The 17138-nt window shown below is 45.8% G+C and overlaps 1 protein-coding gene across 2 annotated transcripts; it reads left to right on the top strand.

The window, feature by feature from the left end:
• The first annotated feature begins 477 nt into the window (after positions 1 to 477).
• Positions 478 to 16902, top strand: PPIL6 (peptidylprolyl isomerase like 6). Of its 2 annotated transcripts, XM_030490203.1 has the most exons (9): positions 478 to 2392; positions 3680 to 3775; positions 4237 to 4425; positions 5284 to 5346; positions 5486 to 5633; positions 6522 to 6578; positions 10036 to 10171; positions 11639 to 11780; positions 16632 to 16902. In XM_030490203.1, exons 1-8 carry the CDS (start codon positions 2312 to 2314, stop codon positions 11748 to 11750), a joined length of 882 nt encoding a protein of 293 aa, XP_030346063.1. In that variant the 5' UTR covers positions 478 to 2311; the 3' UTR covers positions 11751 to 11780; positions 16632 to 16902. The 2 variants fall into 2 exon arrangements, with proteins under 2 accessions (XP_030346063.1, XP_030346062.1); XM_030490202.1 differs by lacking the exon at positions 16632 to 16902 and having other exon boundaries at positions 11639 to 11859.
• Positions 16903 to 17138: the final 236 nt, after the last annotated feature.

Genomic DNA, 17138 nt, shown 5'->3' on the forward strand with positions numbered 1-17138 from the left:
GCTAAATACTATTTTGAAGAAGGAATAACAGGAGCCAGTCATATGTATGTGCAGAATTAAATTTCAGGAACAGAACTTGTGGTAAGTTTAAGCACATTTACAAAATCATAGAATCAACCAGGTTGGAAAAGACCTTCAACATCATCAAGTCCAACCTTTACCCCAGCACTGCCAAGTCCACCACTAAACCATGTCACTGAGGGCCTCATCTACACAGTCTTTGAAGATTTCCAGGGATGGTGATTCCACCAATTCCCTGGGAAGTCTGTTCCAACACCTGACTAAAATGCAGATATCAATCTGGTTTTTTGAAAATAATATGGAAAATAATATGCAGTGGATTGCTCTGGTTTTAATATTTATGTTCTGTAGTACAAAAAGGAGGAAAAAGACAGGAGGAAAGATGAGCTTCAGCTGTATTAATCTGTATCAAGCTAAAAATACGCATGTAGAGGAAAAATAGCATTATTGATTTTATATTTTACTCTGGATATGCTGCTTATCTTCTTGACTTTACGTATGGGCACTACAGACTTTTTTGGCTATAGCAGAAGGCATATGGCCTGGCTACTAAAATTAGCTTCTGCTTGTCAGAGCCTGCAGAGGCAGTTGTGCCGGCCCTCGGGAAGAGGAGGAAGGGGCTTTCCTTTTTTGCATCACTCTGTCACAGCCTGCAAAACATAGCAGTTGCATGTGCTGCTCATCGTGGTTTGCTACTGTCGCACCTCAGCTTGTCTATGCCACCAGTACCTGTGGGTAAATCAAAACTGTCTTGTCTACCAGAGGATTTTAGTATGTCCCCTTCTCCAAACCATTTTGTCTTCCTCAGTTCTGTTTGGTTTTTTAAGCAGGACAACATCATGACATGAAACGATAACGTCTTGTGCATGGGTCTTCCAGGCAAGGGAGCAAAACATTCGGAATCTGATCATCTTCACGGGTCTTTGACACTGAGAGTGGAGCTCTTCAATATTGCTTCAAATCTCAACAGAATAGTTACAAGTGTTACCCTAATGAATCGCTGTAAGAAAATACCACTGAGCCACACACAGGTCAGAGAAAGTTGAGGGCTCCATGGCAGAGCCCTTCTGCAACCTGCGATTTCTTTCTCAGTCTGAATTTTTCACAGGCATAGGTGGGAAGCATCGAGCTCAGAGGCTATATAGGCTTTCCGATGCCAACTCTATGGCTATGTACAAATTTATCATTTTATGAGGCCATTTGGTTATACAATTGGAAAAAAAGGTGCACATTGTTAAGAGGAGAAATCACTATAATTTTTACTGTTTTTAACATAGGTTTGTTCTGCAGAACATATTTTCTGCAGAACATGAAAATCACAACTATCTTGTTTGCAATAGGATTTTTACATGTCAAAGATGTATTTTTCCTGGGCATGTGATGATTGTTCTGTTGCTCCACGATGTCATGAAAACTTAGACAGATTTTTGATGTGATGCACCGTTCAGTTTTGTCACTTCTAACACCAGTCTTTTAAAATGCACCTTGCTCAGAGGTGAAGAGCAACCTGATCCAACTGTGCCGGCAGAAGCCCGTGCTGACCCTGCGGCTGTCCCACAAACCCCTTTTGCACGTGCTATGTTAGTGAAAAGGGAGTGAAGCTGCTGCAGGAGCCACAACCCCTCTGGAACAGCTCTGTCCATGTGCTGTAACAGGCAGCTGAGGGAATGGTGTCTCGGCAATGCTCAGGAAATACAGCTGTGGATCAGAGTTTCTGCGTTCAAAGGAGATGCACACTTTGTACAGGGTGTAATTAAGCTGTAAACCTCATTGCCACAGGATTTTGTGTGTGCTGGATTTTTATGTTTGTCTGCAAAGCAAAGAAATTCACATGGAAAGGAGCCACCAATGGGGAATTAAACACAAAGATACTGGAAATCCTTGAGCAAAGGCTCACCAGGGGCTGGGAGACTAATAGGGAAGCGCTGCTCTTGCATTCCCTTATTCTTTCCTCTTTTTGCTGGACATCTGCTATTACTCACTGCAGGATTAGCAACAGGATCTTCTTTCTTTTAAATGATCCCATACTGACAGAACCTGTCATGAGCTCTGGAGAGAGCTGGCTTCAGTCCTTCGCGCTGCCACACAATCTCTGTGTAACCTCCTTCTTCCTTCCTTCGTGGAAAAATGGAAATTGGAGCATTTTCCACCCTCTGTCAGGGTCGAAACCTGCTTACATTAGGCTTGGGAAGTGCTTACAAATGCAGGGGGGTTTGTGTGTGTTGGTGCCCAGTGTTGCCGTGGAGCTGGGCTCTGTTGACGAACTCAGACTCGTGGTGGCCAGGGTGCCATGGGCCCACAGCAGATGTTGGTGACAGTGGTGGGGCTGCTCCAGGACACAGCTTTCCACGTGGCCAAGTGCACAGCAGAGGTAAGGCTTGGGCTTCAACCCCAGCGCTGCTTTGGGAGCAGCAGGGAGCAGTGGGGGTTGGAAGTAAATAAGCAGAGGAATGCCTGTGCCTGGCAGCGGCTCTGAAGAAGAACATGTTGCGACTTTTGGATGTCTGCTGCCAGGCACAGGCACAGAAGCTTTAAGGGCTTCTGGCTCAGCGCTGCTCAGGGTAGGGGTCTCTGCTGCAGCATCCTCGCCTCCTTGTTCCTGCACCTCCTAGTGCAATGCTGTGTGAGATGTCATGCACATCATGGCTCTGCCCCACTTGCTCGGCAGCTTATGACAAGTCCTTAATGCAGCTCTATCAGTGCAAATGAGAAAGCAAAAACGGGGGTTCACAGACTTTTCCTGAGAAGCTCGGCTGTGCAGCAGATGCACAGCATGCAGCCCACCATGGGGTTCACAACGCTGACCTGTGTGCCTGCCCTGCCTGTAACTGTTTACCTGTCAGGCTTGTTCCCCAGCGTTATTTACAGCTGACGAAGCTCTGCCATCTATCAGCAGCCCAAAGGACAAGCCAAGCCAATAGCTGCAGGGGGTGTGTGCCTCTTGGCTTTTCTCCCTTTATTTTTCCTAGCCACCATCCCGACAATAGCAAAAAGGATCGTAAGCTGCATAGAAAGTCACTTCTTTGCTTTATTCTTTTTAAGGCCTGCTCAGCTGTCTTTAAGCCACAGCTTGTGGCACTTGTGTGCCACAGTCCACAGGGACATGAGGCTAAATTGATGGGCAGGAATGTCCCACATTGAAATAGCGGTGGGCTCCTGAGGCGATGGTACAAGCAACAGGGACTGGAAACATTCACCTTGAGCCTTCATTGAGCCACTTGCTTGCCCCAAGGCCCTAGGCCCAATCTCCTGGTGCAGTAAGAGGGCTGTGACTCCCCGTGCATGTAAAAATGCATGCAACAAATGCAGTAGAAGATGCTCATCAGCATCTTTGAATATCTCACTGCTTACAACAATCTCACATGGTGGGGAGGGGTGGGAGAGTACCAATGTAACTCAGTAATATTTGTGAAGCAGCCCGTCATAGAAAAACAAGACACCCACTACATCCACAAGCAGGGAGTCAGAACGATTTGCATGTACTCCTGCAAGTGTCGGGAATTATGCCAGAGGCATGAGGGGTGCAGAGCAATAACTGGATTAGAACATGGCTTAGGTGGTAGTTCACAAGGGGAATACAAGCTGCGATAGGACAGAGTGTGGGAAGGTATTAAACTGCTTGTAAGCAAGTACTTTTTTCCTTACCTTGAAAATACAGGCTCTGAAGCTGAAGTTTCCAAGCAAGTTTGCAGATCCTGTAATACAGCCTTTAGTAGAATCTGCATGGCATGAATATTTACAAGAGAAAAAGAAGGTAACTTTCACGTCCTCAGGTTGTTTCAGACATGAGTTTCAGCCCCTCTCCCTGGGGCTGCAGCCTCTCCCAGCTTGGTGCCATCCACAGATGTCAGAAGTGAGCTTTTCCACCCCAATTTATGTAACATTCTCTAGAGACCTTTGAGGCAGGATGGGGCTCTCCAGGCGCTTTTCCTGTTCAGCCTGAGCTGCCCCCAAGGTGACACCCAGATGACTCTTGCCACAATAATGTCCCATAGCATCAGGATCCAGATCTTTAGGGCATGTAACAGTGCAGTGTCAGCACACCTCACCAAAAGCTGCTGCCAAATCCTTCCCAGTTGGTGGGATTTGTGGTTTTAAAAGTAAGAAAGGCATAAAAATACCACAGGCCACCTTACCTGTGTTGAATATTACTGACTGCTTCTTTACCAAGTGTGTAATTCATCCCCTGAAGCTCTGCTGTCCCACTGAATGCAGGAACTGAGAGGTGAGGTGTGGGGATACACCTCCTCGGTGATGTGCTTCCTTGATGGCCGGCTGCTGGGGGATGAGAAGGATCTGCTCAAGTGGTCTTACCATGAGTGGGGCTATCGTGACTATAGGCCTGAGGCGCTTTACCAAGCGATTGCTGAGGATTTCTACAGCAAATATCTGAAAAGCACCCAGGCAAGTAGCACTGTTTTATGACAAGGGTACAAGGTCTGTAAGTGCCAGGAGCCTGATGAAAGGGCAGGTAACATGAGGAGGAAGGAGAGCGAGCACAGAGGTGGCAGGTTTTTGGTTTTCTGCCCTGTGACAGCGGGGCCAGAGCTGGGGCTGGAGAGGCCGATGGGGAGCATCCCATGCAAGGAGGACAGCAGAGCCTCTGCACTCTCGGCAGCCAGAAAGGGGCAAACACTAGCTTGGATGCCTGACACGTATAACTGCTTCAGGGCTGAACAGCCAAAAGTGCAATGCTGACTCTGCTGCAACTGTGCTGCTCCAAAATCCCAAACCACTCAGCCCTTGGGATACCAAAATTCTTGGGTACAAAAAACCCAACAGCCAAACCTCTCCCTTCCCAGCCAACACCCCCTGAAATGCCATGGTGGGATTGGGAACAGTGGTGCCAGCCCTCACACAGTATAGAGAGCAGAGAAAAATACACCAGAACGAATACCAGTCTGGCTGGGAATAGCCAGAAATGTCTATTTTGGCAGGGTGGCCGGTATTCCTGTATTTATTTCTTCCTGTATTGTATGGGCTGCAATAGACATGTAAATAAATTCAAGATAAAGAAGCAGGCCCTGCCCAGTAGTTCATTTTAACACACTGGTAGGATTATTTCTGTCCAGAACAAAGTGAAACATGCTCTACTTTTTTATTTACACAAAATAATAGGAATGCTGTTGTGCATTGACAGTCCCACAGACATTCCCTGAGACCATTTGTGCTGGGTGGCTGGACCCGGGCTGTGTTAGGAAGCAAGCACAGCACAGAGAGCTGGCCTTTCCCTCACTGCAGTTGTTTTTATGCTTTGAACAGCATGTGTTTGTGTACCTGGAGATAGCCATTGAGGAACAGCCCATCGGGAGGCTGCTCTTTGAGGTATGTAACAAAGGAGAAAAGCAAGGAAAAAGTCCACCCAGCGCAGTGGTTTCACCTGCTGAAGGTGGGGGGCCAGGAGTCTGGCCGGTGGATGCCAGCTAGGAATTTCACACGTGTTCTCGTCTTCTCACTCTTGCAGCTCTTTTCAGATGTGTGTCCCAGGACCTGTGAGAACTTCCGGGCTCTGTGCGTCGGAGGAGCAAAGTCTTGCTGTGATGGCCGAGAGCTCACCTACAAGAACTCCCTTTTTCATCGCATAGTGAAAAATGGGTGGATCCAAGGAGGAGGTGCGCTTCCAGGTGTCCTGAGTAAAACCGAGCTACAGCACAAGCCGGGGGGTGATGAATAACAGTCCTCATCCACAGAGACACGACTGAACTCCAGGACAAAGCTAATCTCTTCACTAATATAGATAAAAAAAACAGAAAACATTTACTCTTTTAGACATCTCACTTTCAAAACGTAGGAAAAGTTTGAATAATTTGTTCTTTTGATTATCCAAGACCATTTCAAAAGACTTTGGGAAACTAATTGAAAACACTAAAACTCTCTTCCAGGAAGTTCTTTGGTAAGACCTTTTGGCAAGGTTGATAAGTCTTTGGTTTCCTAATTAGAGAAACATGAACAAAATAATACCGATAGGAAAACATATTACTTGTTTTATAGAGAGATTAATGTATGGTGGTATTTCGTGAAACATCAGAGCACTTGCATACGTGTTGTGAGTTGTCTGAACGTCAGTGCTATGCCTGGAGTGTAGCACTGAGGAGAAAGGCACTACAAATGATGGTCATGCAGCTTGCTCGACTGACATCCCCAGGGAAGTCAAGATAGTTAGGTGTACCAGATAGCATCTCCTTCATTATACCCTTTTGGTCTATCATACATCTTGCCTACCTGTACTTCTTTTTACCTGTGTTTGCCTTGCTCCAAATGTGAGTGCATAAATACATTTCAAGTTTATACTTTGAAGATACACTTCCTACTTTTTGTAACTACGCAGATATCTATGTAGTCATACAGTATTTCAGTAGTAAAACAGAAAGATGGATGCAGTTTTCCCCCAGGCTGATGCACAACCCACGTCTCTGACCTCAGCTGAGCTGCTCACTGACAGCCCCAATAACGCCTGTGATAAACCTGGTCTCTGATGGTTACTTTTATCTACCCTGCAGATATCATCACTGGAAAGGGAGACCAAGGAGAGTCAATTTATGGTCCCACCTTTGAAGGTACGTTTCCTCAGCCATCTTACTGCACAAATGGCAAATTTCCACAAAAATCAGGCTGTTGATCTGATTTTATTCACAGAATAACCTGGGAATTTCCTTTCATCTCCCTAAAGCAAAAGGGTTTGCTTTTCAGTCAGAATTATTATCTGCTTGCATTAGCAACAGCGGACTGCTCTAGTGAGGACACTTTTTGATCTGTAACCTTGTCCTCCTCCCCTGATGTCCCCTGCCTGAGGCTCAGCTCCAGCAGCCCCTTCTCCCTGCCTAAATAAGGGCTGATGGTCACCTGCTGCCTATTTCAGACTGTGCACACTCACCTTTGTGGACAGGACCTTAGAAATGCAAAAGTGGATTAGCTACAGATCTCCAGGCACCTGATACCACCTATTTAAATGCATTTAAACTAATGGAAGTAAGTCAGCTTTAACTCTAGATTTCCTAGACCTCATGCAGCTTTTCAGGCCTGGGCACACCACAGGCGTTGCTGCCAGTGGCTAAGTGACTGTGGATTTAAGGGGAGTTGCTTCTGAATCTCATAAAACCATGAAAGTCGAGAAATGACAAACATGAGCTAAATTTAACAAAAAATGTTCCCCTATAATGATATAAAGTAATAAAATGTAAAGAAAAAAAGAACATTATAACTTGCAATATTTAAGAAAAACAATCCATATAATTGACATAGACGTTTGGGATCTTCTGTTTAGATTAAATGCTACCCATAAAGACGTTTTATGACAGTTAAAACACTTTTGAAACTGATTTATGTTCCCTTACATAAAAGATGTCCCACTGCCAATGGTGCAAACGATGTTACATTTGAGCAGTCTGGGCAGCAGCCAACAGTGAGATCAGAAATGCCAAGTGTGGCTGAAAACTTTCCTTCCCAAGACGCAGAAGAGCCCGCTCACAAGAAGCTGCTCTCACCTTGAGGCCCTGGGATGGATGGAGCAAAACCCGGCTGGAGGGGGGTCACCCAGCTGTGTCGCAAGCACTGGTGTGCCGGAAGGCTGCTGGAAGTGGAAGTGTGGGGGATTTAAGGCAGTAAAATCACAGTCACAGAATGGTTTGGGTTGGAAGGGACCTTTAAGATCATCCAGTTCCAACCCCGCTGCCACGGGCAGGGACACCTTCCACTAGAGCAGGTTGCACAAAGGCCCTGTGTCCAACCTGGCCTTGAACACTGCCAGGGATGGGGCAGCCACAGCTTCTCTGGGCACCCTGTGCCAGCGCCTCACCACCCTCACAGGGAAGAACTTTTTCCTTCTATCTAATCTCAATCTACTCTCTTTCAGTTTAAAGCCTTATCATTATTTGTCTTATCATGACCTGCCCTTGTCAAAAGCCCCTCTCCAGCTTTCTTGTCAGCCTCTTTAGGCAGTGATGTTCTGGGCTGCCTAGAGTGGGCAGGAAGGGAAGAAAATCACTTCTTTGATGCTACTGCTCCTGAAACAGCAGCAAGCCCAGACTCACGCACACCTCAGAAAGAACATAAGCTGGTATTGGAAAAAAGTAGGACTGGCTATTAAATTGTTTGCAAGGTGGATGTCACCAAGGATTGCTTTTCCAGCAATGCTGCCCCATGGATTTGTGACAGTGCACATCTCACACTCTTCGCACTTTCTGTTTGGGTAGAAATCATCCATGGAGGAAAATGAGTTTGGGCATGCGTAGGCACCTCTGCATACAGGAGAGCTGCAGCACAAAGCCCCAGCCCCACGTGCAGCGTCCTGCTCTCGGCTCCATCCTCCTCCTCCAGGCCTGTGCTTCCTCCGTGCTACCCAGGAAAGAAGCTCCCATGCCACGTGGGAAGGTGACAATGCGTCAAAATCGTTTAAGTAATTTTAAGGTGGATTTAATTTGGAATCTGTCAGCTTTGAAAGTGTCCCTGGAAGAGTTTTATTACCCACATTGCACATACTCCATGTGTTGATGTATTACGGGAAAAGATTGCTAATTCTTCCCCTCCCCGTTTTAAATTAAAAGTTGCTTTTCATCATTGAGAAAGGTGTTCCCTTGGGTATGCCTGCCTATTTTAAGGCTAAGATTGCTTTCCCAGTACTTCCCGCAAAACTATTCTACTCTGAGGGCAGAAGAGAAATATCTTCAATACCTGAAAAGGTTGAGAGATGCCTCTGTCAGCTGGAAATGTTCTGGGAGACTCCGTGCTTGGCAAGCGGCCAGGCACTGCAACCAGTGCCTGCTGAAATTAATGGGACACAACTGCATCTTACTGTAATGAGCCGAACGGGCTGAGGTGATTACAGAAAATCACTTGGACTGGAGCGTCATGCCGTAGGATGAAGCATCCTGCTCCAAAATGAGTCTGCTGAAATCATCTTGCAAACCACAGGGCAGCAGTCAGGGAGTAACCGTTCAGTTAAAATTCAATTGTCATTTTTATGAATCAGTTTCTGAGAAGTGGCTCTCAAACAGGGCAAAAAGAATTAAAAAAAAAAAAAAGAGAACTATAAGATCTAACTATTTCTACAGTTTTCTTCAAGTCTGTTGAGAGCTCAATGGGGCTCATGACTGCTCGGTGTGATCAGGACTGAGACAAGTGACAGAGGAGGCCAGGATCAGTGGACTCCCTGCTTCTCACCTTGTAGCCAGGTTCCCCTCCATGGAGAAGATGGAATCAAGTCCTTGCCATCATCCCCCAAACCCAAGCACACCTAATGCCTGTTCTTCCACAGTCACCCCTCTTGAGAGCCATTTCTTCTCTCCCTCACCAGTCCTTCCTCAGCTGGCACAGAGGATCCTCTCCACCTCCTCCAAGCTCTTGCTCCCATCACCTCCCTCCTCTCCTCACCCTAGAACAAAGCTTCAGCTCTGGGACCACCCTGGCCTCCTTAACTACAGATCTGCTCTCCATTCATTCAGCTCTGTCATTTTATTTGGCTAAAGAAGTCTCCTGCTTGCCCTCCTGCATGTCCTGCCCTCACAGACCTGTCTGTGCTCACAGGGGATCTTGTTCTCTTCACTGCAAGCAGCAGCATGAGGGGAGGCAGAGCAGAGGCTGTGGAGCATCTGCTCTGCCTCCTGCCTTCCTCATCCATACAGTGGGAGTAATCCCAATTAGCCATGGGGAAATGCTGTGCTAGTGCCCTGAGCTCCTCTGCTGAAAGGCCTTACAGACAAAGGGGAGGCAGAGGCATCCTTGCTGTGGCTCTAATATTCACTAGAGTGCTTTTTTACAGGTATTTTTTCATTAGCTTCTTTACTGGCTTAAGCAATAGACAGTCGTGGAAAGCTCTTTCTAGGGAGGACATTGATTCAAAGTAGACTTTGCTTGCATGAGACTCAATGAGACCTTTGGGGGAAATGAGAACGGAAAGGGAGAGTGCGGAAGGAGGAAAGGGGAACTTGCAGAAGCTGGCAAAAGGCAGCTGTACAGTGAACAGCAGCAAAGGGAGCAGCACAGCTGCGGCCCTTCATTCCTGAACTCTTTCCTTAGATGAAAGCTTCTCCATCCGTCACAAGGGAAGAGGGATCCTTGGGATGGCCAACAAGGGCTGCCACACCAATGGCTCTCAGTTCTACATCACCTTCCAGCCATCTCCCTACCTGGACAAGAAATACGTGGCTTTTGGGTAGGTACACATAAGCTTGCCACTACTGCACTGCGCGGGATATTGCCCTGGGAATAAGCATCCACAAAATCCCTACAGCAGCTGCCATGCAGCTGCCACACAGATGCCTCTGGCCAGGGGGAGGATGGATAAATCAGATTTGAAATGCCTAGTGACACCCATCCCTCCTTTCTCTGCATTGGCCTGGCTTGCTCGAGCTGGAAAACCCTATGGCAAAGCTAAGGCTAGGGCATCTCCCAAACCAAGGCTACAAACCCATGGCTGCAGAGGTTGGTGTCGGCCAAAGGTGGGCCCTGATGGACACGGGGGTCTTGAGCAAAGCCTCGGGCTCTGCTCTGCCCTCACAAGCTGAAAGAGATTATTTTAGTGAATGCATGCTGGGAGTTTGTTCTCGGTAGGTTAATGTATATGGCTGGCCCTCTTAAGGTTTTTAGATTTTTCAGTAATGTAATAAGGAAGATTATTGCTCTGGGCAGTTTGCTTGATGTAAGAGAGCAAAATATGTATGTATTACCATAGAGAGAAATTCGCAGTGCCGTTTCCATGTAACCACATCACGGACTGTAACCACAGAAAGGATTTTTAAAGGAAGCAAAAAGCATAACTGTCTAACCTACAGAGACAACCCAAAAGCGATTGCTGGGTAGATATATTTATAACCATTGGCATTCACATCAAGTTTCTGCCCTGCCACCAGCTCTGTGTAATCTGAAAGGTGCGGGATCTATGATCTTTAGCCAGACCCTCCTAAATCTGAGTGGGAGTTTAATCCTGAGAGAGCAAAAAGTAGCCACAGCACACGAGGACAGCCTGGCCAGCTCTGGTCTGCTCAGTCCTTCTGATGTCCTCACTTGGGCAAGGGCCACCTGCAATGTCCTCCCCGCTTGGTACCACTGTGCTGGCTGGGCTGGGGTTGGGTGGGATGGGATGTGGTATAAAGCTTCCCAGAGCACTGGCATCCATTGCTGCAATGGTACCTGCAGAAGGCACAGCTCATGCTCCCACATTGGGGGAGCAGGACAGGCTCAAAACTGTAAAGACTGCAAAATGTTGGACTGTTTTCAGGGTTCAGATTGGTGCTGTGAAGAAAGAAAACGAAAGATACTTCTCAGGGAGTCACTTCTAATAGTGTCACTTTTGACAGCATCTCTTGACTTCTTTCTCCTCAAGAGTAATGGCCATTTGTGGCTGGGTCACATGGTACAACACTCACTTCTTTAAATAAATGCAGCTGCATAAAGCCACTGCACTTTCACCTCTCCTGAAACACCAGCTAGAGGCTACTTAATCAAGAAGGGATGGTGTTTGCAACTCCATTGCAAAGAACAACTTTTTAAAGAGCAGAGCGGGTGCAGCCCGTCAATAGGAACCCAGTGCCTGGGTTTGTTACAGCCCTGCACAAGCCAGACGCTGCAGAACTGGCTCCAGATGGAGACAGATCGTAAGTGCACCTTCTCCCTCCTGTAGGCAACTGATCGAGGGCACGGAGGTCCTTCAGAGACTGGAAGCTGTCCCTACGGATAATGAAAGGCCTATGGTACCCTGCCAGATTACAAACTGTGGGACCTTTGAGCCGTGATCACCAGTTGGTTTTCCTGCCTGCTGAAAGGTAGAGCACAATTTTCTACTCAACTTTTTACAGACCTTAATGGCATACACTTAAAGCAAAAATAAAAGCACTTCTTGCACTTGTGAGTGGCTTGGAAATGTTATTTTAGCTAAAAAAAATAATGTTCATAAGCTGTTAAAAAGCACTTTTACAGGAGTATAGAAAGACTTGTGGACATATCTCGGTGCCAGTCTATGGTTTATGGGAAATGGTGGGAATATGATTACACAGTGACAAGCAGATAAGATAAAATGTATATATGGCTAAAGAACGGGTGGGCAGATGGATACACACCTATAGGGATAAGGCTAACTGTTCCTGGCTAAATTCTGCCTCTACCACAATCTCAACAGCACAACTGCCCTGCCAAGTTTGCCCTGGAAAGCAGGAAAAAGCATGCCTGCAGGACTGTGGTCTCTCTGAATGTCACGTATTTGATCCTGCACTGACTACTATAAGCTAAAAGTAACGCCCTTGTAATCAAGCTGGGCTGCATCAGGCTAAAACCAGGAAATGCTAGAGCAGGCATAAGCTTTAAGTAACCACTTTTGGCAAATGGTGTCAAATAACAAAAATGTGACTATTGCAAATAAAACAGAGAAAAATATTTTTTATAAAGTTACCGCAAAACAGGAAATTTTAAGGTTTTGTGTGGATGCAAATATATAGAATCACAGAATCATAGAATAGTTAGGGTTGGAAAGGACCTTACAATCATCTAGTTCCAACCCCCCTGCCATGGGCAGGGACACCTCGCACTAGACAATGTAACCCAAATACACAATATAATACACAATGATTGCTAGTGTCAGTGATTCCTTACATGCAAGATCTCTCCGACGTACAGTGCAGAGCTTGGGCACAGATGGCTTCAGCAGATGACAGCAGGTAAACATTAAAAGAAGTCATGTGGAAGATCAAAATGCATCCTGAAAAGACAGGTCATAACCGAATGCATTGGAAGTTCAAAGGGAAGAGCATGCTAAACCAGTGCCAGGGCCACAGACACTGTCAGTATACAGCTCTCGCCTCAATTTCCAGCGCTGCTGAGTGCTGTGCTGAGTGACCTTTGCTCCTCAGCTCACTGTATGAGCCGCTAAACCCCACAAAACAGCACCAGTGTAAGATGAAAAAGACAGAATTAGAGAAGCATTAGGAGAGACCTAATTTTGTCCGAGCTTAAGCCCATGGATTTAATGAAAAATAACAATCTTAAGTGTATTTGCTAAATGGGAATGAATTTAACAAATCAGCAAACTGAATTTAACGGAATGCCTGAAGAGAGTATAGACCACAGGCTCTGAGTGAATGGAGAGATTGTCTTAGTTTTAGCAAGGGGATTTAGGTTTTTCTTTACTTATGGTACAAAACAATAAGTTTCTTTAACCTAAAATATCTTTATATGTCTGTAGCTAGCTAAGAAGCCTTTAATACATCTTATCCTTCTATTTTCTAAAGCATTCTGCAATCTATACATAGACTATTACACAGGAGCTAAGTCTTCTGTAGGAACACTTCAATTAAATTGCCTAGAGAGTAATTATTTTCACTTTATAGTTCTGGGTCAAAGATGAAAATACAGTGTTGTATTTCCTTCATAAAATAACTTATTTCCTGACAAATTACTTTTCATAAGTAATAGAGACTATTGCTGTGAAAGGATATGAATTCCGAACTCATTACTGGGACAGAGGTTAGTGGTTCTTATTTCTCGCAAGGATTTAAAATTATATTCAGATATTTAAAGATAAAAGTCAAAAAAAGTAATTTTAGTTCTGCAGGTTATAGATGACAGTGCCAAAAGACCAATTGATTTTTATTTGCTGATGGCTTGGTCATGCATGGCAGGTCCCCTCTGCGGTGTCGCTGCACCCCAGTGTCCCCATGAGGGACTGAGCCAGAGCACAGTCCTGGTCTGATCAGCAGCCAGAGCCCAGAAACTCATGCTCTGGGCTGTGTTCAGGATCCCTCAGGGCAGACAAATGCCTAACCATGTCGAGTACCAGAAAGCTGATTGTGTGCCCAAAGTCACAGTCCTGGTAACAAATATGATGGCTTGATATATGACATACAGGGTATCATACACGCAGGGTCTGTAAGAGCCACGCAGGGTGACTGGGCGGGGAACAACTGGTTGAAGTTATGCCACATGGAAAACGTTATAACGAGAAGAGGGGAGTATAACCAGGAAACATTTTGAATTTCAAGCATAATGATACTTCAGGCAAGCCACAATTACTGTATTTGCATTGGTCAGGACAGGACTCTCTGCCAGCAAAAAAGTGGTAAAATCTTTCATCCACTATTAAGGAGGTCACCTAAAAGAAAGAGTGTGTCTTTCAACCCTGGTTCCCCAGCACCTGCAAGTTGGATATACTTAAGGAGCCTAAGGTGATGAAGAATGAAACAGGAATGGAAGAACAGTCTTAACCTCAATTTAAAATGACGTTTCGTGCCATATTTTCTACTATAACTTACATCTCTGGTCAAGTCACTAGCAATGCATTGCCTCCTCTGAGAAAGCCAGACCAGAGAAGTGGCGTGCACAAATGTTGAGAGGACACGCAAGTCCAGAGGCAAGCCATAGGGTTTCCAAAAAGCCAGGAAATTCAGGACAGTCTGCAGACAGGGAGGTGAAAATTTCCATTGCCAGCTGCTGGTCTTGGAGAAGCTCCCTTCCCAGCAACCACGTAAAAAACCTCCCTTCTATAAAGCGCAGATGGCAGCAACCAGAATCCTGAGAAAACAATTATCTTACTGGATTACACAGTGTTTTATTTATGCAATGTGTCACTGCTGTAAGAAAAACTATCTTTCAAGTTTTGCTATTAGAGCTTTATGCTGAGCTTCTTACTGTAATTCTGGTGAGGTTTAGGATGTGAAGATGCCGTAATGGGTGGCAAGCTGAACAGAGCTCAATCATGCCTGTCCCTCAGATGCTGGAGGACAGGTCAACGTGACCCAAGGACAGGCACAGGCAGGGCTGCAACATCCGTAGGGTTGCAGCTCAGGCAGGGGCCAGATGCAAGAGCCTCAGCCTACAAGCACCTAGTGAGGAAAAGCTGGGGAGCCCTGCTGAGGTTCCTCCTCTTGAGAAGCTCCCAGGCTGGCCAAGGCACCTTTCATCAGCCGGACAGCATCGAGCACAAGGCTGAACTGCTAGGGGCAGGGGGCGTGCTCCTGCCCTGACACAGGCCAGAGCCCACTGCTGTATTACACCATCACCAACAGAAAAGTGTGTGTTACAGTACAGTAAAAGGATGTACTGCTGCAGGAAGACATCATCTAAACATTAGCCTTATTTTTCTTGGGTTACTTAAACCAGCCTGACCTCATTCTGTGGTTGGCCCTAGCTGTGCAGGGGAAATGTTTATTCCTTCCGTCCCATCTCACCTCTGCCTCTTGCCTTCCATTCTTCTCCTCATGACATCTCTTCAGTTTGCCTTAGGCTAAAAGCAGTGGCCTCTACCACTACCTCTAAAAAAGATCTAAGAAGAATAATTTAGCACTACCACATCCTCACTATCACTCTGCATATATCTTTCTATCTGTTCCTTACATTGAAAGCAGCCTTTTCCACTCCACGTGGTGGGGCTGAGCAAGTGCCTGTACCACAGCATACGTGAGGGACCACCAGACACAGCCCCAGCTTGCTGGCCTCAGGCAAGGGGCTTGTACAGTGCAGGTGCCAATGTTCTCACCCAGAACTTCCACTGGGCACAGACACACGAGCAGCTTACAGCACACTTAGACATCACACAGCACAGCAAGCGCCACCCCAAACATGCCTTGGGGCTGTCTCCAGCCCCGATCAGACACACCTCTGCAGCAGGGTTTTTTACTATACCTGTCTCACAACGCAAAGATTAACTCAGGTTAGAAATCTCTGAGCACAGGAATTGAGGCATGATTTCTGAATGATTACAAACGTGGTGAATGGCATCATAATCCAATAATGCACCACTACGTAATGGTATGGAATACCCTGAAACCTCTCTGGGTGGTGTCTCTTTCTCGTTAGAACACCCACCATGATTTACACTTCACACACGCTTCTCTTTGCATGCAGGTGAAGCGGCAATTTGGAAATGAGAACAAGTGTTTATAAACTGAACCAAATATATGCCCCCTTTAGTTTATCTACTAATTTTTTTTTTTTCATTTATTGCTAGCATCCCAAACTGCAGCACACTCCTCTTGAAAAAAGGAACCTCTTGAAAAGCCTGTTATCACATCTTGCCATGCACCAATTGATAGGGGTTAATAATAATAATAATAATAGGGATAATAGTAGGGGGCCTACAAGAAAGCTGGAGAGGGACTTCTTACAAGGGCATGTAGGGATAGGACAAGGGGGAAGGGCTTTAACCTGAAAGAGAGGATTAGGTATTAGGAAGAAGTTCTTTGCTGAGTTCAGTGCTGAGGCACTGGCACAGGTTGCCCAGAGAAGCTGTGGCTGCCCCATCCCTGGCAGTGTTCAAGGGCTTTGAGCAGCCTGCTCTAGTGGAAGGTGTCCCTGCCCGTGGCACAGGGGTTAGAACCAGATGAGCTTTAAGGTCCCTTCCAACCCAAACCATTCTGTGATTCTAATGGCTCTATGGCATAACACAATCTGCTGTGAATCCTGGACATTTTCTACGTGCTGTGCTTTTACTCTATGTGCTTCCCTAAAATGGACATCTGCAGACCCTTAGGTTTTACTCATTTTTGCCAAGGACTTTACATAAATTTCCAGTAATGCAGTGCTTGGAATTCCTTATAGATTCAAACCAGAGTTAAATGCCTTAACTAACCACTAAGTATATAATAGCACAATGAAAAACGAATACAGTGATGAATGTGTTATTTTAGATCCAACAACAACAACTCAGACTGCCATGATCCTGCTGACTGTATGCTGCAACAAAGTCCCAAGATGCTGACTTCAAGAAAAAACAGACAAACCACATTTATCATTCACTTGGATTCCACCAACCCCCAGGATTACATGATAGACATGTTTGCACTCGCTTGTGGGGGCATGCTGTAGCTGTAATTCTTGCCCTGCTGGTAATCTCAGTTCTGTTTGATTATGTACTTCATTTTCTCCCACTTTTTACACATATATACACACTAATTAGCATCTTGTCTTTTATCAATCACATTTAACATTTGTCCCATTTTTTTCCCTTCTCTGAAAGAGATTTTCAGTATGGAGTCCTCATGAAGCACAGACTGCAGCAACCATGACACTTCATGTGCCCAGCACATCAACTGAACTGCTGCTGCATCCCTCACGCAACACTGCGACAACTGCTACAGAGATATTTAATATCATAACCCATAAGAGCTGTAAAAAGGAAAACCTGAGTTCAAATA

Source organism: Strigops habroptila, chromosome 6 (genome assembly GCF_004027225.2).
Source record: "Strigops habroptila isolate Jane chromosome 6, bStrHab1.2.pri, whole genome shotgun sequence".
NCBI classification, from domain to species: Eukaryota; Metazoa; Chordata; class Aves; order Psittaciformes; family Psittacidae; genus Strigops; species Strigops habroptila.

Excerpts from the sequence above, each read along its gene's own strand:
- PPIL6 (XM_030490203.1), top strand. The coding sequence starts at position 2,312 with ATGGGCCCACAGCAGATGTTGGTGACAGTGGTGGGGCTGCTCCAGGAC. Across the intron at positions 4,426-5,283 it reads AATATCTGAAAAGCACCCAG|CATGTGTTTGTGTACCTGGA; the intron begins GCAAGTAGCACT and ends TGCTTTGAACAG. Across the intron at positions 5,634-6,521 it reads TGGGTGGATCCAAGGAGGAG|ATATCATCACTGGAAAGGGA; the intron begins GTGCGCTTCCAG and ends TCTACCCTGCAG.